The 19942-nt window shown below is 59.4% G+C and overlaps 1 protein-coding gene across 2 annotated transcripts in view; it reads left to right on the top strand.

The window, feature by feature from the left end:
- The window catches only part of Nol4l (nucleolar protein 4 like), a 109799-nt gene extending 92625 nt beyond the window's left edge, over positions 1-17174 (top strand). The window contains exons 6-11 of one of the 2 annotated variants that reach the window (XM_077799776.1): positions 8808-9067; positions 11057-11242; positions 11317-11508; positions 11742-11864; positions 12213-12414; positions 16816-17174. In XM_077799776.1, coding sequence (XP_077655902.1) covers positions 8808-9067; positions 11057-11242; positions 11317-11508; positions 11742-11864; positions 12213-12414; positions 16816-17036 — 1184 coding nt within the window. In that variant the 3' untranslated portion in view covers positions 17037-17174. Of the gene's footprint in view, positions 1-8807; positions 9086-11056; positions 11243-11316; positions 11509-11741; positions 11865-12212; positions 12415-16815 lie in introns of both variants that reach the window. The other variant, XM_026402161.2, reaches the window with a different exon arrangement.
- Positions 17175-19942: the final 2768 nt, after the last annotated feature.

The raw sequence follows: 19942 nt of genomic DNA, 5'->3' as shown, positions 1-19942 counted from the left end.
GGCACCCTGGGTCCCTGAAGACCCTGCTTCTTGTTCTGGCAGACTTCACCTACCCTGTGCTCCCTGGCTGCTAGGCAGGCACCTGCGAGGTCACTCTGCTGTCCCAGGAGACACAGCCAGGCAGTAGCCCACCTATGTGTGCTGGCTGCTGTGTGGGCCCTCAGGATGCCCCCTGGAACCTGCCCAGCCCAGGGGCAGAAGCTACTTGAGCAAAGCGTCATCAGGAGGCTGTGGGGGGGCAGGTGAGTGGGTGTGGGCCAGGCCATTCAGACCCAGAGACAGCTCTCCGAAGGTCCACTTGTGGTCCCCCCTCTTTCAGGCCCACCCTCCACAGACACCCCCCCAGCCAGGGGCCCAAAGAGCCTGTGCTGCTGCAGCCAAGTCCCTGCAAGCCAATATTCAGGTGGGCCTGGTTACTGTCCCATGGGTGGGAGGATCAAGCCATGTGACGGCCTCAGAGGGGCTTTTCCCACAGAGGGTGGTGGCGGCAGTGGCTCCACTTCTGCTGCTTTTTGAGATGGGGTCTCACTAGGTTGAGAGCAGGGATCAGAGCAGCAGGGATCAGAGGCCTTTAAACAGCCTTCCTCCCCTCACCTGTAAGGCTGGCCTGGCCCCTCACCTGAGCCTGCATCTCTGAGGTGAGCCTGGGAGCTGGGCCTGAGCCTCCTCTGGCCCCAAACAGCCCTACTGAGCCCGCCAGGTGGAGAAGAAGCAGCCTCCTGCCCTCCCCCCCCCCCCCCCCCCGGAGCAGGCCCAGGGGCCCAGGCCCTTCCAGAGCCTGGGTGGGGGCCACGCGGCAGTCCTGGGCCACAGGCAAGTGCCCATCATGAGCTGAGCTGCAGGCGGCACAGACAGTGCTGGGCTGTGCTGGCCCCCAGCCTGCCAAGGAGGGGAGGCTGGGAGATAGCGCCGAGAGGCCCCTTTATCCCAGAAGAGGCGCAGCCTGCACAGCGCTGGCCTTGTGTAGGCTGCTGGGCCCCGGACGCCTAGTGAGGAAGGAGAGCAGGACAGGCCTGGGGCTGAGGAGGTGAGAGTCACCTGCTAGGAAAGGAAGTGGGCGCTGCCTTCCCAGGGCTCCCCGCCCGCCCCCCTGGAGATCATCCAGGACCTGTGGGGCTACCTGCCCCTCACCCAGGAACTACAGCACCCCTCCTTGACCCCTGAGGAGGCAGCCCTGCCCTGCTGGAGAGGAGGCTGTGGTGGGGGTAAGAGGCACCAGGAACCAGGAAGTGACTGGGGCCACGTCCGCGTCACGTCATCGCCCTGACCTAAGGACTGGGATGCACCAGAGCTAGCCCAGCTTCCTTCCTGGAAGACCTGCGAAAGGGAAGGCCCTCTGGGGCCCTCAGACACCACAGGCACACGGGCTCCCAGATCAGGGCCTTGCCCCGTGAATCATTCACACCTGGTGGCTTGAAGTGACTGTTGCTCTCGGGACACCATCTGTTGGGAGCCAGGACAGCAGCAGCCTCCCAGCAGGAGCTTGGCAGGAGCTGCACTGGTGTCCATCCTGCCGACTGTTCTTGGGGGGGGTCAGAGCAGGGAGAACCTCAGGCCTAGGAGGACGCAGACTCTGGCAGTCCACCCTGGGAGCAGATCCTCTGGGCTGGTTGGGGCAGGTTTTGTCCCCAGTACAGATGGGCAAACTAAGGCCTAAAGAGACTCCCAGGGGCTCAGCAGCACAGAGGTGGGGTGGGAGTGCTTTGGGGAGCCACCTGGGTGCTGCCACTCCCTCTGCAGGGACAGTGGGCTGGTGAATTCCACCCAGGAGCCTGTGGCTCCTCACGGGTAGACACAGGGTGTGCAAGCCAGGCATGAGGAGTTACTTACACCCAGCACAGCGACTTGTGTGTTCTCGGTGTCCATCCCCCACCAAGGGCAGCGTCTCTTCTTAGACCCTGTTCGCTGAGCTCTCAAAGGCAGCTTGGACACCTGTAGGGCTTGGACCTCAGGGTCTACACTGCCTTGCCAGTGGCTACTGAGCACACAGAAATGGCTGGGGCCACACGAGTGGAGACACACCGGGCACCAGTGACTCAGTGAAAGAAGAAGGCAAGGAGTCTCGATTTTATTGACTATTTGCTGAAATGATGTTTTTTGATATGTTGTATTAAAGATAATTGATTTTTTTAAGATTTTGAGATGGGATCTTACCAAGTCACCCAGGCTGGCCTCCGACTTGTCATCCTCCTACCTCAGCCTCCAGAGTCTCTGGGGTTATAGGCATGCACCACTGTGCTCAGCTTTAAAATTGATTATTAAAATTATTTTCTTGCCTAGTATGCACAGGGCCCTGGGTTTAATCTTTACCACTGGAAAAAATAATTTCAGTTGTTATTTTTACTTTTTAAAAACGTAGCTAAGCCAGGCACATTGGCGCATGCCTGTAATCCCAGTGACTCTGGAGGCTGAGGCAGGAGGATTGTGAGTTCAAAACCAGCCTCAGCAACTAGCAAGGTGCTAAGCAACTCAGTAAGACCCTGTCTGTAAACAAAACAAAACAAAACAAAAAAGGCTGGGGATGTGGCTCAGTGGTTAAGTGCCCCTGAGTTCAATCCCCAGTACTCCCCCCCAAAAAAATTAAAAAACCCACAAAAAGAAAACATAGCTATTGGGAAAACTCCAGAGCATGTATGTGGCTCCCACTGTTTCTACTGGACGTTACTCCTGACTCTGAGGGCTTAGGTGTTGACATCTCCTTAAGGAACAAGGTATCGGGCATGGTGGCACTTGCTGGTCATCCCAGCAACTCAGGAAGCCAAGGCAGGAGGATCGAAAGTTGGAGTCTATTTTGAGCAACTTAGGGACACCCTACCTCAAAATAAAAAATAAGAAGGGCTGCAGACATAGCTCAGTACAAAGCACCCCAAGTTCAGTCCCCAGTACCACAAAAACCAAAAGCAGGAACAAGTCAACAAAGGTCTGGCAGAGCCCCCACAGCTGTAGAATAGGGGTGCCCTGACTAAGGCTGCATGTTAGGAAGCACCAGTGGAGACCAGGTGCATGACAAACGCTCCCTGACCCCTCCCTGGGCCAGGCCAGGCTGTGTGAACCTCAGGGACAGGGCAGGGTGGGGAGCAGGGGCCTGAAGACCCAGTGATGTGGGCCTCATGCAGTGGGGCAGATGGATGCAGCGTGGCCTCCTCATCCAGGATGGTGGGATCCTTGTGTCCCCCATCTGACCCCAGGGCCTCTCTGCCCCGCCTTCCAGGAGGAAGAGCTGGGTAGCTGCCAGGAGCCTGGTGCTCCTTGGAACTGCTCATCATGTAAACATGGCCACTGGCCTTTGCCAAAGCAGCAGCGTGAGGGATGAAGGGGAGCCCTGTTGAGCACATGCCCAGAGTCCAGAGCAGCCAGTGCCTCGGACTACAGGCCCTTAAGGGTCCTGCCCTGGTGTCCACACCTCCTGGTGGCCACGAGGGGCTGCAGGCCCCAGCACTCTCCCCTCGCTGGGCTCATCTTGTGTGTGAGTCACTGACCACCCTCCCCCTGCCCCCACCTGGCCGCTGCTGACCGGAGCCTCCCCAAGCAGGCCTGCCTCTCTGGCCATGGCAATAGCTGGGCGTGTGGGCTGTGGCCCTTGCACCCACCCCATGGTCCCGGGGTGGTGGACCTTTCCACTTTTCCCCAGCCTGGCCTGGTGTTGGCGTGAGTCACCCACCAGGAGAGGGGCCTGCTGGCTGTGGCCCCAGAGCCCAGGGTGGCGATTGGCGGCTTGGACAGACGCAGGCCTGTGTGGGCTGTAGGGCACTGGCGCCCACATAAGAGCATTGTTTGCCGAGGTGAAAGGACTTTTGTCCTCCTTCTGGAGACGGGACAGAGGGAGGAACAACTTCCCCCATTCATCGTTGATTCCCCCAGTTGAACGCCAGCACGTTGCCCTGCGCTAGAGTAGATGGGCACGCAGGCCTTCCCTGCCCATGGCATTCCGGGCACAGGCGGTGGGCTCTGGGTCCTGCCCAGACAGGAGTGTCGTCTTTCCCCAGAGCTGGGAGGGGTCCAGGGGGGTGCACTCTCCACTTCTCCAGGGCCCCTCTGGGCTCCTCTCTGCTGCCTGCAGGCCACAGGTGAGGCAGGCTGCGGGTCCTGCAGGGGCCTCCTGGCACAGCCACAGACGGGACCAGCTGTTGACAAGAGGATCACCTGGGCACCCTTAGGTTTTACTTCCAGCTCCAGGTCTGGGTGGGTCCCACCAGAACTCCTGGCCTGCGCCCCTGGAAGGCCCTGTGTGCCAGCCTCTGGGGCCGCAGGGCCAGCTGGGGCTTTTCACAGAGTCATAAAGTGTTGGAGCCCAAGAGGGCGTCAGCGACAACTCCCTGGACTGTAGATAAGAGGAGCCCAGGAGGCTGCTGTGCTCAAGGTCGCGCACAGGGAGGCCAGGGTGGGTGCCTGCTGGCAGCTGTCCTCAGGCTTGCTTTTGGAGGACAGGAGAGGAAGGATTTGGAACTGGTCAGAACCCAGCTGCCCTGCCCCTCTGCTTCCTCTCCCCCAAACTGGGAGAAGGGCTGGGGGCAGGGCTGGGGGCAGGGCCGTGGCCTGCGCTGGTAGGTACCAGCTCCCAAGTCCCATCTCTCAGCCCAATTACTCAGAGACCAAGCCAGACCCATGTGACAAACCCGCCTCCAGCCAGCTTTGGCAATAAGGAAGTGACGGCTCCTGTAACCTAATAGTCCAGGCATTCTTTGGTTTTAGGCACAGATGGATTTAGGGGTTTTCTGTGCTGGCCTATTCTCCCCAGGGTGGCCCCCGCCCACAGTCTCAGCTGCCCCCAGGTGGAGAGAGCCCAGGGCTGACCTTCCTGGGTTCACTTAGTCACATGCATCACCACTCGCTGGGGTGGGCCCTGCTGACTGGCCAGGTCCAGGCACGTGCTCATCCTGGGGAACCCTGGAGGACCAGGGTGCCTCCCAGAGGAAGGGGCGTGGCTTCTGGGGAGGCCCCAGTGATCCAGGTCCACCGGATATGGCTCTGCCAATCCTAGGCCTCGAGGCTGGGGCGGCTTCTATGGGGGCTGGGCGCAGGCCACTGATGATAAACAGAACAGCATTGTGGGAAGATGATAAATGTGCTGGGAAAAAATAGGTAAAGGGGTCAGTGTATCAGACGGGGGGCAGGGGCTGGTCAGAGGAGTCCTATTGAGATGGTGGCCTTTAAGCAAAGCTGGGGAAGTTAAGGAAGGAGCCTCGGGGAAGCCAGTTCAGCGTGGCAGAAAGAGGGCAGCGTGCACCAAGGCCTTGGCCCTGCTGGAGCCGGCGCATGGCCAGCAGGGACTGTCCTGGGGGCCACGACACACAGAGCCGCCTGCCCCTGAGCTGCCAGGATGGGGCTGGGCGGGCAGCGGCCTCCCTGAGGAGTGGTGCTCATCGGGCCCTGAAAGATGAACAGAGCGTAGGGCTAGATTGGGTGAGAAAGCAGGTGTCCCCCCCTTGGGAGCCCTCGGTTTGGTTCCTGCTCACTCAGGCACCAGCCCCCAGGCGGCCACCCTCTTTCCACTGTCGGTCCCCAGTGTCCAGCTCGGCTGGCTCAGGCTGCACCCAGCAGGTGTTGAGGAAAGGAGGGGCCGAGCAGGAGCAGATCGCCTGGGCCCTCCCCGTGCCCACCTCGGACTTGGCGCCATGCTGGACTTGGGCCCTGGAAGCCCGGGTTCCAGGCTGGGAAAGACTGAGCTGAGGCAAGTAGGTGGGTGCGAGGTGAGGAGATGGAGAGCCTGCTCTGGACCAGGGCCGTGCATGCCTTAGACGGCCCGTGCCGGACGGCCATCTGAAGGGAAATTGAGGCCAGGGAGAAATGCCCTTCTCATGTCCCCCCATCACGGCTCCTTGCATCCCCAGATGGCAGAACATGGGCCTCCTTCACAGGCAGCCTGTGCACGGGCTGCAGTGGGGCAGGCTGGGAAGGGCTGTGGTTGGGGCCACCTGAGCAGAGCCCCAGGTAGGAAGGGCCTGGGCAGGCTGGGGAGCAGACATTTGTGGTTAGTATTAGTATTACTCTTGGTCACTCAGGGAGATGTGGGCTCTGTTGGGGCTGACTTTCCCTGTCCCTGGTGCAGTATATGGGGTACAATATGCATAACAGATTTTGCCATCTTAATATTTGCAAAACTTCTTCATCACCCCAAACAGAAATTCTGTACCCATTAATGCCCTATCCCTCTTCTCCCCAGGCCCAGGTAACTTCAAATATACTTTCTGCCTCTACAAATTTGCCTGTTCTAGACACAGCGTGTGAGCGGGATCAGCTATTCTGTCTCCAGCTCACTTCAATCAGCGTCACTCCTCAGGTTCATCCACAGTGTAACAGTTCTAACCTTCTTGCATTTTTATGGCTGAATAATATTCCATTGTGTGGCTAGATGACATTTTGCCTGTCCAAGGCTTTTCAAAATGTAAACCATATAAATAAGTTGTAAATCTTTTTTTTTTTTTTGGAGAGAGAATTTTAATATTTATTTTTTAGTTTTCCGCGGACACAACATCTTTGTTTGTATGTGGTGCTGAGGATCGAACCCAGGCCGCAGGCATGCCAGGCGAGCGCGCTACCGCTTGAACCACATCCCCAGCCCAAGTTGTAAATCTTTGTAATGTATCTGGATTTCAAATTGGAAATCTAACATGGTGTAGATTTCCGATTTCTTCTAAAACCTTGAAATACATCGCCATACGAGGTCAGGGCTCCTGGTGCCTCCCTCACCCGACTGCGGTGGTACCTGAGAACAGGGAGGTGGGTGCCGCCATCGGCACCAGCACCTGTCCTCTGTCAACACAGGCCCCACCCGGCAGTGAAGGAGGTGGCAGCCTCTGCCGTCAGCTGACGGAGCAGGTCATGGCCCCAGCCAGGCTTCTGACCAGGGCGAGGCCCCAGGAGTGTGGTGCGCCCTCAGCGGCCCCTGAGCACATCCGTGCTCATGCCCAAGAAGGGCAGGGTCCATCCTCCTGGAGGAAAACCGGGTCAGGGAGACAGCTGATGGAGCCCTGCCCTGCTGGGCATAGGCAGCTTTTGGGATGACCCTGCACTATCCTCAGGAGGACGCTGCACCTCCTTCCCAGGGCGTGGAGGAAGGCGGCCCACCTGGAGGCAGCAGGCAGAGCCCAGTATCGGCCTGGAGCCTTCCCTGAGCAGGGCTTGGCTGGGGAGTTGCAAAGGCCACAAGGCTAGGGGCAAACGGGCAGTGGGTCTCAGCAACGGTACCTACTTGGGGGAGATGAGCACAGGGGGGATGAAAGGGCTTGTTTGACAGTTGGGGCCCCTTCCCATGACTCACCTTCCCAGTTAACTGGTAGGCTCACTGATAGACCTCTGACCCCTCCCCAGGAAGGCTGACCCCTGGCTGGAGGCATCACTTTACTCTGGACCTGCGACAGGGCTGACACACAGTAGGTGCTCAGGAAGTACCACCAAGCAAATTTGTTCATTTCACAAATGTCCAGCCTGGTCGCTGGAGATACTGCCAGAAGACCCTTCTGTGAGGTCTGGAGGAGTTAGGTGGTCTCAGAAGTAGCTGGGCACAGGCTGGGTGACAGGGAACCGCTTGCAGGCTGGGGGAATGTGGCGGGAGGGAGTGTGGAGCCAGGCTGCCCCGAGGAGGAGGTTGCAGCAGCATGTGCAGTGTGGCCCAGGGGACCTGCGGCAGCCGAGGGGGAGGGGTGCCACTGCACGAGCTTTTCCCATCCCCCTCTGCCCAGGGCCCTGGCTGCTTGATGGGCAGCCCGGTCCCGCCCCTGGGCAGCCAGGAGACCTGCGATTGGTTGGGGCTCTAGAGCACTTGGTCGCCATGGGGACGCTCAGGAGGTGCGCGTGCCCAGTGCCCAGCACCGGGGACTAAATCTTCATAATCTGCGGGCTGGGAGGGTGGGGGTAGGGTCCAGTGCGACCCTATCCTGGAGGAAGGGGCGGCCTGACATGGTCAGGGCTCTCTGTGGCCACTCCTCCCCCACTAGTGCTGGGTGTACAGCTACCAGGGCACCTGGCCCGCCACCGGGAACTACCCAGTGTTCACCTGACAGCGACCCCTGGAGTTCCGCGCAGCCTGGGCCTCCGCTGTCTGGCTGTCTGGAGGGTGGGGAGAGGCCTGGACTTATCTGAAGATGTCGGCCCCTGTGTTAAAGTTTAGTCTCCCGCATCCTGCAGGCAGTGCCGCGCTCTCCACAGCAGGGGGCGCCCCACCTCGGGAGAGTAGAGAGGGTACATGAAGGGACCCTGGAGCCTCCCTGGAGTAAGACTTGGCTGGGGAGTTGCAAAGGCCACAAAGCTAGGGGCACACGGGCAGTGGGTCACAGGAAGGGTACCTGTGCAGACCCAGGCCCTGCTTGGGATGTCCAAGGCCACCCAGCCATGCACGGAGGGCACAGTTGAGGGTGCTGTGTCTACACATAGGCTGCCCCCATGGGCTTGTGTGAGGAGAGGCATGGGTGACTGGGCCTCACAGGGCGCCATCCTGCTCTCCGGAGGCAGAGGAGGAGACGTGAGGCTCTGCTGTGGGGAGGGACCCAGAGGGCAAGGTGGCGGGGCCAGCGCAGTGGGGGTGGGGAGGGGCAATTTTGCAGCCTCTGGAGGTGCTGGGAACCTCTGGACCCTTGGGGTGGATGAGGGACTGTGGGCTCTGTTCTGCACACCCCGCACCGTGGCCACTGCGCCCTGGCTCAGCCTGCATCCTGGAGCTCGTGGGGTGGACAGGAGCGCACACCCGCTCTCTGGGAACGCAGCTCTCTGGGCAGCGCAGGGCAGGGGCTCCAGGGGCTGCCATGACACCCTGCGGAGCTGGGGCAGTGGGTGTGGGACGGGCTTGACATCCAGGCCTCTCCTTCCAGACGACTCCTCCTCCGAGAGCGGCAGCGGCAATGGCTCCTCCACCCTGAACCCATCCGCGTCCAGCAGCACGCAGGGCGACCCCGCCTTCCCCGAGATGAATGGCAACGGTGCTGCCGCCCCCATGGACTTCACTGCCACCACCGAGGACCAGCCCATCAACCTATGCGACAAGCTTCCACCAGGCACTGCGATCGGCACGCCCTCCTACCCCTCAGACGGCTGCAGCGCTGATGGGCTGCGGAGCCGCGTCAAGTACGGGGTGAAGGCCACCCCTGAGGTACGTGGCTGGGAGCCTCCGCCCCCTGGGAAACCGCGGGGTTCTCCTGAGGTCGAAATGAAAGGGCATCTGCCTGAGTTTAGCTGGAGCCAGTCCCCGTGTGACCCGTAGTCAGGGTGGTGACTGCGGCCACTAAGTCATCATTTTCTGAGAGAGGCTCTGGAATGGGAGATGGCAGGTGACCTGTGTGCCTATGACCTGTCCCCTTGCTTGGGACATTCGGCACCAAAACACAGGCCTCACGCTTCCTGGATACTTTGCTTGCCTGTCCTCGTTTTCCAGATGGTACAGAGAAAGGGTGAGGCCCCAGGGAGGCAGGGGTGGAGCTCTTCCCAGGCCAGGGGGGAGAAGGTGGGCAGGGCAGGCCCCCCCATCATGGGGTCACTCTTACACTTCCACGCGCCATCTTGGGGCCACTTAGGTTTCCTGCAATAGAACAGGATGGCACTGGAGGGTGCCGGTTCTCCTGGGACATCTTCCCCAGCCCTGCAGGCCTGGGCTCCAGCTTCCCCCTGGACAGTCGCTCCCCCTTCCTGGGCTGACTGTTCTGCAGAGCGGGCGGGGTAGGTGCCAAGGCTGGCTCCCGATGGTGTCTCATGGGTACAAAGGGATGGTGCCGAGTCGTCTCTGGCCAGAGTGCTGTCTGGCAGGGTGCAGGGAACAGGCAGAGCTGCTGTTGGGGGCAGGGGGCAGGTTGGATCCTCCAGGCCCCCTAGCCATTGCCTCCATGGCCACAGGTCCCAGGGGTGGGCCCAGGGCTCAGGGACCAAAGCAGTGAGAAGGGGCCATGAGTGTTACCTGTAGTTCCCACAGTCTGCTCTGGCCCAGGCAATGTGACCTGCCCAGGGCCTCATGGCCAGCCGGTAGCCAGCACTGTGCCAGGCAGGTCTTTTGATCCTCTGCTCTGTCTGGAGGGTTGGGGCCCTTCCTTTCAGCTTGTGTATGGAAGAGGAGACAGGCAGCACCAGGATGCTGGCCCCAGGGGTCTGGTCACCAGAGCCTGAGGCAGCAGTGGAGGAAGGCCCGCAGCACCGGGTGCCAGGCTGTGTCTTCACTGATGTGCTCCTTGAGGCTGGGGTCCCTCCAGGATATGTCACAGAACATCACAGCACCTGACCTGCAGCTGAGTTCCCAGAGCCCAGCTCCTCACCTGCTAGATGCCAGCCTCTTGCAGAGCAAGGGCCAGGAAGTCGGGAGAGGGCACAGATGCCGCCCTTCTAACAGGCTAATGATAGCAATCCCCGAGTAAGGCCCTGAGGCAGGGGCAGGGCAGGTGGTGTGGGGCTGGACACAGGTACAGAGAAAGGGTGAGGCCCCAGGAATGGGAGCAAGAGCCACGTACTCAGGAAAGTGACGTGCTCCGTGGATGGAGGGGCACATGGAGCCTGCTCGGCCGCAGGAGTTGGGCGGGCGGGCGGGCTGGGTCTGACTCCCTCTCCTGCTTCTGCGCACACGTCCTCACGGGGGCCCCAGTATCTCCTTGCGGGCATACAGAGCCCTGAGCACTCCAGAAACCCACTCTGCCTGTCGGCCCTTCGCCGGGGCTGTTTCCCCTCCCAGCTCATCTGTCCCTCCTCCTCGACAGACATACACATGCTGCTCTGGTGACAGCTTGGTTGTCAACTCAGGATAGCAGCCCCTTGGGGATCAGAAAGGAATCCCAGAAGCCAAAACAGATCCTGGCACACGGAAGGGTGGGCTGGGAGTCCTCTGTGTCCCTCAGGCAGTGTGGCAAGGCCTGGTGTGGGCACTGTGTGCAGGAAACCACTGCCCCCCCCCCATTGCCTCCAGGGGGAAAGGTCAGGAAGGGTGTTGGGCAGGATTGCTGCACCCATGTCACAGATGAAGGGAGCTGGAGAGGGGAGATTTGCTCAGGGCCTTGAAACGTGGGTCCCCAGGTCCCTGTGGCCTATAGGGGACCATGCTAGCAGCCACAGGATGACTGACCCTTTGCCTCCTGCCTCCTGCCAGTCCCCACCTTATAGCTCTGGGAGCTATGACTCCATCAAGACTGAGGTCAGTGGCTGCCCCGAAGACCTGACTGTGGGCCGGGCCCCCACGGCAGACGACGATGATGATGACCATGACGACCACGAGGACAATGACAAGATGAATGACTCTGAGGGCATGGACCCCGAGCGCCTCAAGGCCTTCAACGTGAGCATTGGGCAGGGCCAGCGTTGGGGGGTGCGGGCAGGGACAGCCGCCCTGAGAGCCTGTGTCCCCCACAGATGTTTGTGCGCCTCTTCGTGGACGAGAACCTGGACCGCATGGTGCCCATCTCCAAGCAGCCTAAGGAGAAGATCCAGGCCATCATCGAGTCCTGCAGCCGGCAGTTCCCCGAGTTCCAGGAGCGGGCCCGCAAGCGCATCCGCACATACCTCAAGTCCTGCCGGCGCATGAAGAAGAACGGCATGGAGATGGTGAGCTCTCCCCCACGGCGCCACTCTGGCCCCCCAGCCCCAGCCCGGGGTCCTGAGCGTCCCACAGCCAGGCGCCTTGCCCAGAACCCACCGGCAGCCCTGGAAGCAGGTCCCTTGACTCTTGTTTTAAATGGGGAACCTGAAGCCTGGAAAGGCTACCTGGTCCTGGACCCCCACCCTGGGCCAGGCCTCTGCCCGCACCATCACCAGCTTGCTGCCCCTTCTACCTGCAGACCAGACCCACGCCGCCCCACCTAACCTCCGCCATGGCAGAGAACATCCTCGCCGCCGCCTGCGAGAGCGAGACCAGGAAAGCCGCCAAGAGGATGCGCCTGGAGATCTACCAGTCCTCGCAGGTGCCTGCTCCGCCAGTTCCCGGGCTGCGCCAACAGGGGGCCACCAGTTACCCTACGGTGGGCCAAGGGACAGAGGGGACGGTGCCCAGAAGTGGTGGGGGAGTCACAGAGGCCCTGCAGAACTTGTGACAGGGAGTCAGACTTCATCCCAAGACCAGAGGACCTGGAAAGGGTCATTGCCTTGGCAGTGACCATCTGCAGAGTCAGGGAGGTGGCTGGGGGAGGTGAAGCCCAGAGAGCAGGAACAGGTCAAACCGGGGGTTCAGCCGTTGTGGATCCTGTGCCCAGGGACCTTGGCCGGGGTCTGCTGCACCCTGGCTCCCCAGCACCACCCTCTCGCCTCTGCAGGACGAGCCCATAGCCCTGGACAAGCAGCACTCCCGGGACTCCGCAGCCATCACCCACTCCACCTACTCACTGCCAGCCTCCTCCTACTCCCAGGACCCTGTGTACGTCAACGGCAGCCTCAACTACAGCTACCGTGGCTACGGGGCCTTGAGCAGCAACCTGCAGCCCCCGGCTTCCCTCCAGACAGGAAATCACAGTAACGGTGAGTGGGGCCCTCGGCTCTGGCTCCCTGACCAGCTCCCAGCCCATCTGCCCAGCAGCCTCAGGGAGGCCCAGGGCAGGGGAAGCAGAGGCCAGTGAGGAGGTGACGACCGTTCCATCAGCTGAACTAGTGCCTGGATTGGACGGCCAGGAAACCCTCAGCTGGGCAAAATGGAGAACCTCCCTCTCCCTCTCACCTCCATAGCATTGCCCAAGTCTCCCTCCAGCACTGCCGTCACCTCCCCCTGGCTCCTGTGTAGGGCCCCCATGGGCACAGGCTCCGCCGAGGCCCTGCTGTTTACCCACCTTGGATCCTCTGCACCCCTACTTAGTACACAATGCCTGAGGCCCGGTGAGTAGGTCATATTGTGCTGGCCCGGGCCTGGGCCACCAGGCAGCTCAGGAAGGCAAGCCTCTCCAGGCGTTGGCTCCTGGCCTTACCTGTGAAGTGACAGCTTTGTTCACCAGGTGCTGGGCCTCAGCCTGGCTCCGGGACCTCTGGGCACACACTTAAGTCATGCGGGGCGATGTTTAGCTGTTGGTTCCTTCAGCTCCATGACCCTCGGCTGGTGCCTCAGGTACAGTCCAGGTAGCTCTGCTGTGGGCGACAGGTGGATAGGGAGGAACGGCCCGTGCACAGACCTTGATGCGGGGACAGAGCAGGGACCATCTACACTGGAGGGAGGCACTGGCACAGGGCCTCTTGGGCCAGGCATCGGGTTGTGTTCTGGCGGGGCAGATGGGTACCCAGGGTGGGCTTTTAGCTTGGAAAGGCTGTGCATTGTGCTGGGTCTTGGTCACGGTCTGTCCCTGTGGGGAGATTTGGAGGGAAAGGCAGTGTTCCTGGAGGCTGTCAGAGGTCAGAGAGAGGGGAGAGGGGAGAGGGGCCGCCTGTGGGTGGCGCCCTGGAGCCAGGTCTGGGCTGAAGGTGCCTGTGCATTCTTGAAGTCCTGTCCTTGACTCTGAGACCTCCATTGTCTCTGAGCAGCAAGGGAGAGTCCCTAGCCACAAGAGAAGGCCAGGCTGCCCTGATACCACCTTCATCCGAAGCCTGCAGCAGCCTGGCTCCCCACACTCACCGCGCCCCCAAGTGGGGAAGTACATGTGGGTCCCTGGAAGATTCCTGCCTGGGCTTAACCTCTCATCCCTCCCTAATGCCTCTTAGCCTAAAATAAGAAGGCTGCCTGGCCCTAATCCCTGAGGCCAGGCCAGACAGGCCAGCTCAGGAAGGGCTGGAGCAGCCACCCAGGGAAAGCATCCTGCCGAGTGGCCCCCTTGGTGGAGTGTCTGAATGGGGCCCAGAATTGGGAGGGTGGAACCCCTTTCCACTTATATGGGAATCTGGGGCCCAGCCAGATAGATAGGAACGGCCTGGTCCCTCACTGATAGTGCATGATGGTGGCAGGTGTCCACTGGCACAGCTAGCATAGCCTGCCACAGGGCTGCAGCTGCTGGGCTCCCTCATGGGTGTGGGGGCCTGCTGCCCTCCCACCACATCCACACCTGCCAGAGAGGCCCAGACAGCAGCCCAGTCTGTTCTTGGACGCAGGCCTTAGAGGCTTGGCCCCTGTGCATCCCAGAGCCTTGGTCTCCCATTTCTGAATACTGTGGCTCCTTCGAGGCGGGTGGCAAGGTCACAGGGCCAGCCCCTGTCCTGTGACCACTCATTTGGAGAACACTGTCTGGATTCCATTCCAGCAGTTGGAGGAGACGACAGGCAGCCTGTGGGTGCAGAGCCACCAGCCCCACCACTTCCCTGGCAGCAGTCCTCAGCGCCTGCCCAGCAGGATGGCCCCTTGGTAGCGGCCACACTGGTGCCTCGGCTCTTCACTCTGCTCACCGTGTCGGCACCCAGAGATGGTGATGAGCTTAGGTAGAGCCCAGCCTGCGGTCTGCCTACGGCGCTGGGCAGTTCACCCTGCCTCCCCACCAGCCCATGGCAGCTACCGGCAACCTGATCACCCACCGTGACCAGAGCCTGGTGGGGCTGTCTCCAGGTCACACTGGCTGCAGGAAATGGAGACCTTCTTTCCAGGCTTTAGCTACAGCCAAGGAGAGAAAGAAGGAAAGCTCTGCGCACAGCCTTGAGTGGTGATGGGACAGGATCTGGGGACAGAGGGAAGAAAGAGGAACCCCAGGGCCACTGCTCATGTCAGCTGTGGCAGGTGGCGCTGGCCACTTCTGAGCATTGCTTGGAAGGAACCAGAGCCATACAGAAGCAGCTCTGGAGAGCACAGGAAGGGGTGGCCTCCTCCCCGCTCAGCGTCCTGCCCTGCAACAATAGCCAGGAGCTGTCAGAGGCCGCCAGCCTGGGGCCTGTCCCCTGCACCTGGCTGCTGCACACAGCCTGCCTGCTCCTAACTCCTGGGTTTGATTTTAATGGTCTTGACTGTCCCCTGAGCTCTCAATTCCAAGGACATTCTTTAGCAAACCAGTTCCTTGGATCTTCTTGTTGTTCATGTTCTGTGGCTAGAATGTGACAACCATAGACCCCAACTTCCTTCCCCATTTGGGGACCACAGCAGCTTCTGTTTAGTGGCAGTGAAATTTCCATAATTTATCCCAAAGATTACTTTTAGTTGTATCTTCGTAGGGCAAGAGCACTGCCACTGCACTGCAGCACGAGGGAGCTGGCCGTCAGCCCCAGGGCGGCAGGGCGGTAGCTGAAAGCCCAGAACAGCCTCACACACCCATAGGATAGCCTGGGTGGGGGGCTTGGGGAAGGGCCAGGAGGGGAGGGCAGGGGCCAAGCCAGCTCCCACCTCCCCATGGCTCCCCCCTCTGACTCCCTTCCTGCTGAACACCTTGTGGGGGCTTTTCCAGAGGCAGCGTTTCTGCTTCTGCCAGAACCTGTGCAGAAAGCCCCAGGCCTGGTGGAAGCCTGTCCTCATGGGCTGGACGTGGCAGTCAGGCTTCTGCAGGCTGCAAAACCCCTCCACCCCTCCAGCCTGTGCTGAGCCTTGCACAAGCCTCACCACAGCTCCTCTCTCAAGAGCCTCCTGGTTTTGCACACGGGGGATCTGAGACTTAGAGAAGTTGAGAAATTGCCAGTGAAGTAGCAGAGAGGGACTTGAATCCTGCAGCTCAGTTTCAAAGCCAGCAGCCCACTCCACGGAAAGGCCAAGACCAGACAGGGCCTGGTGGTTCCCCTCTCCCAAAACACCCATCATGTTTCAGAAGACCTGGGGGTGTCTCTGCTGCCACTGTCCACCAGCAGAGGGCAGACTGCAGACTATTTCCCCAGGAAACCTCTCTGGGCCCTGCCCTACCTGACCATTGGATCCTCTCACACCCACCTGACACCCTCTCTTGTCCCAGGACGACTAACCTTCCTCCTCACACAGGCACAAAAGAACTCCTCAGCTAGGCACAGCCATGCAGGTCAGGAATCCCAGCTACTCAGGAGGCTGAGGCAGGAGGATTGCAAGTTTGAGGCTAGGCTGGACAGCTTAGCAAGACCCTGTCTGAAAAAAATAAAGCTTAAAGGAGTGTGGGGGATGTAGATCAGTAGAGTAGTGCCTGCCTGGCACACATGAGGTGGAGTTCAACCCACAGTACTGCAACAACAGGCCTCAGCGAGGGGGAGTTGAGGTGCTGAGGCTCAGCAGGAAGAGGCTCGTGGCACCCAGCCCCTTCCTCCACTCACATGCACCACAGCCCCTCCTGGGGGTGTGTTCCACCTGACCAAGCTGGGATATGGGCCTTTTTTTTTTTTTTTTTTTTTGGCTTTATCCCAATCAGAGCCCACCCTATCTGAGCACATCCTGGTATTATTCTCTGGTCCTTCTCATGGCGACTCCTGGGCTTTCCACACACCCTGGTCACTGTCAGTGTGCTAAGTGCCCTGCATGTCTCCCCTCCCAGCCTACCTGTATGGGAGGAAAGGCACACAAATCCAGTCCCACACCAGCACCATTATTCCTGTTCCCAAGCACAGCTCTCCACCTGAGGCTTCAGGTTGGTGGAATGTTCCTTTTCCTTTGCACCTGGGGATGAAAGCAGGGATGTGTCTGTTGGGAGTCCTCAGGAGGCAGCACAGAGCATGGTCATTGCCAGGGAGCTGGGATTGGAGTCCTGCTCTGCCTAATGCCAAAGCCTGTGCACTTGGCACATGCTTCTCTGCCCCCGGTATTTGTAACGTGATTTGCACGTGTATTTGCAATGTGATCTTGTACAAACCTCTCACTCTCCTTTGTACCAAAGACCCTCCTCTTCTTTGCCAGATTGCACTGACAGCCCTTTTCAAGTGCAAATCCTATTCCCAGCAAGAGGTACAACCATCAGGGAGACAGGAAAGGTCCCTTAGACTCAGAGCCCAGCTCACAGCCAGCACCCAGGACATGCCCCTCCCAGATGCCATATGGGGGTCTGTTCCCGCCTTACCTTCTTTTCCTCTCCACAGGGCCCACAGACCTCAGCATGAAAGGTGGGGCCTCCACCACCTCCACCACCCCCACGCCCACCCCCTCCAGTAACAGCACCAGCAGGACCATGCCCACCGCCCAGCTCAGCCCCACGGAGATCAGCGCTGTGCGGCAGCTCATTGCTGGCTACCGAGAGTCTGCGGCCTTCCTGCTGCGCTCTGCAGATGAACTGGAAAACCTCATTTTACAGCAGAACTGACCCCACTGGCACATGAAGTGCACTACCCTGGGGAAGGAGGCTGTCCCCCAGCCCGGACCCGGCTTCCTGCCTCACCAGTTGGTACATTTTGTTTTCCGAAAGAGGTGGGATCCAAAAGAGCTGTTTCTAGCCACACTCCAAGCACCTGAGACTTTGGGCACAAGGACACTTTTTTCTTTCTTTCTTTTTTTTTTTTAATCTCACCACACGGGTGCTCTGACCTGCTTGGAGAGGCCCACAGGGCAGCTCTGGAAGGGTTGGAGCCCCCTGACAAGGCGCTGGGGCTGCAGCTCTGTTTAGAATCACCTTTGTGGACCCTGATGTTAGAATCCCACCCCCAGATAATTACCTTTCAAGTCTTAGGTGAGCAGAATTGCATATTTATTGAGAAAAAGCAAAGTGGACCCTTTTCCCCCTCTCCCCTTAGTAATTTATTTTTCTGAAAATGGATTCTTTTGTGTTTGTACAGATTTGCCAGTCTGTGTCTGTCTGATCAGAAGGACGTATCCCTTACCTAACATTCCATAGCACTACACTGATGCAGGCCGAGGGCCAGCAGGGGTGGGCGGGAGCCAGGCTTTTTGTCCCTCTGAGTGCCCAGTGCACCCTAGGGAAGGCCACCACCCCTCGACCAGGCTGTCCTGTTGCAGATCCCAGGGACACAGCCAGGTACCGCCAAGCTGGAGGACCTCGCCCACACCCACTGCAAAGCAAAACAAAATGGCACCCCACCCACTCTACAGAGCCCCGTCACACGGCCACCTGTACTCTACCTCACACTCCAGCGTGGGCTTTTTCCAGGACGTGCCCCGAGCCTGTTCTGAACGGCTGTCTCCCCAACTCCCCCACACACAATGTGTCTGCCTAGGAGGTAAGTCAGGCTGGGTGTCCAGGAGCCAGAGCCCACAGAGGGTCCTGTCCTTCACAGCCAGCAGCTTGCAGTCCTCTGGCCCTCGCAGCTGCCTGACAGGACAGAGTGCTGGAGAGAGCAGTCGGTCAGCAGGGCAGTGGCCTTCACCTTGTCGCACAGGCCAGGGGCCTTCCTAACTGCTGAGAAAAGCTGTCAGGCAGCTGTGAGTTCCTGTGTGGACTGCAGCTCCCACCCCCCCTCGCCCCCTGGTTGCAGTCAGTGGAAGTGGAGAAGCCACTTGGGTTCTCCTAGGACTGGTCCTTCTGGAAGGCCCAGTTCTGGATGGAACCCAGAGTCCCTGGAGTGTGAAAAGGGCAAAAAGAAAAAGCTGGCCTGGTTTCCCTCCTCCTTGATAGGCACTTCCTCCTGCTCAGTGCAATACCGACCAGTGCTGCTAAACCAGGGACTCCCGGACCTCAGCAGGCCCAGAGGCCCTCCACACAACACTCCGTAGCCATGACTGCAGCTCTCTGCTGCCTGCCCCTGCCCAGAGCCGGCAGAAGCCCTGTTGCCTTTCTTCCCTTAGAGCAAAGAGACCCCAGGGAGCCAGGGCCAAGTGGACCCTAGGACGTCAGAGAGAGCCACTTGATCCCAGAGCAGGTACCCCTTCCCAAACCAGCTTTTCTGCAGCCAACTGCCTGTTGCAGCCCTGGCCGCTGCCCCAGCACCATGTCAGACCACCCCTCAGGACAGCAGGCAGGTGCAGGGTGGTGCAGACGCCCACCCTGCTTAGATCCAGAAACTGCAAGGCAAGGTGCTGCGTCCCAGGCACACCTCCACCTGCGGTCAGGGTGGCCTCCCAAGTGGCCTCTATGATGCCCACCCAGCCACACCACCTCTGCCTTCCAAGTGACTGATCCCTAGTTCTCTGGTCGGGGCCAGGACACCTGAGACCCCCTTCCTCAGCACAGCACAAGCTCCAGTGCCCAGGCCTCTCCCACACCTGGCCATCCACGTGCCCAGTCCCCTGCCTGCTCAGTACGACTCCCTGACATATGAATTTGTGTACATATTTATTTTTGTGTGTGAACAATAATACAAAGTAATCAGTAGACCTTTTGCAAAATGTTACCCCAGGCAATTTGTGAAAATCTTAATGTTAAAACCTGGCAGAGACAATCGCCGCCCTAGAATTCCTGTTGCTTAATGTGTCATTTCTCCTCCCAGAGGCAGAACCAAGCTAGGCACAAACAGGTTGCATTTCTTGGCAGAAAGGAGAAAGACTGCAAAGGGGTTCCTCCCTCCACCCCAGCAGAACACCATCTAAAGATCAGCATAAGCTGCGCTTGAACTTCTAGTACCCTGAGCGCAAGGTGTCGCCACGGGCCGCCTCAGCAAACCTCAGTGCTGTGGTGTGCCTGGTCCAAGTGTTTTAAAGTAAAAGGGAACGAATGCCATTGCCAGTCCATTGGGACCTCAGGACCATGGATTCTGCCACACTGACCCCATAGAAGCTATACCTGAAGTCCCAGAGATGGCTGACCCAGGAGCAGGTCACTGTGTGAACAGGGTTCCACTAACTCGTTCACAGTCAGGGAACTTGTTCTGTTCTACTTTGGTTTTAAAAGATGTAGCTTCAAGCCTTCCCTTCACTCCTGACTTGGAGGGTGCCACAGGGCCAGCCCAGGACTCAGCTTGCTGCTCTCCATCCTCCCTGAGAGACTGCCTTCTGCCCGAGGGCATCCCTTCTGGAGGGACTCAGAGCACCAAGTAGTCACTGAGGATCTGAGTTTAAAAGGAAATGCAAGAGTAGGATACACAATCCCAGAGTCTGCAGGGCCGACTCCATGAGAAGCAGAATTGGAGAAGCAGAATTGGAGAAGCGGGCACTTGGTCTGACCAGTGGGTCATCTCACAGACCAGTGGTGGTGTGACCCCATCTGAAATTATTTTTCTGTCATCACTCATACCAATGACAGTTTATTCCCAAGTCAGTGTTGGGGGAGAGGGACGGGCAGGGCTAGGAGGGTCTCAGAGCATTTCAAACAGGTGGAAC

The sequence above is a fragment of the Urocitellus parryii genome, chromosome 6 (assembly GCF_045843805.1).
Source record: "Urocitellus parryii isolate mUroPar1 chromosome 6, mUroPar1.hap1, whole genome shotgun sequence".
Lineage (NCBI taxonomy): Eukaryota > Metazoa > Chordata > Mammalia > Rodentia > Sciuridae > Urocitellus > Urocitellus parryii.
This window is presented reverse-complemented; position numbering and strand designations above follow the sequence as displayed.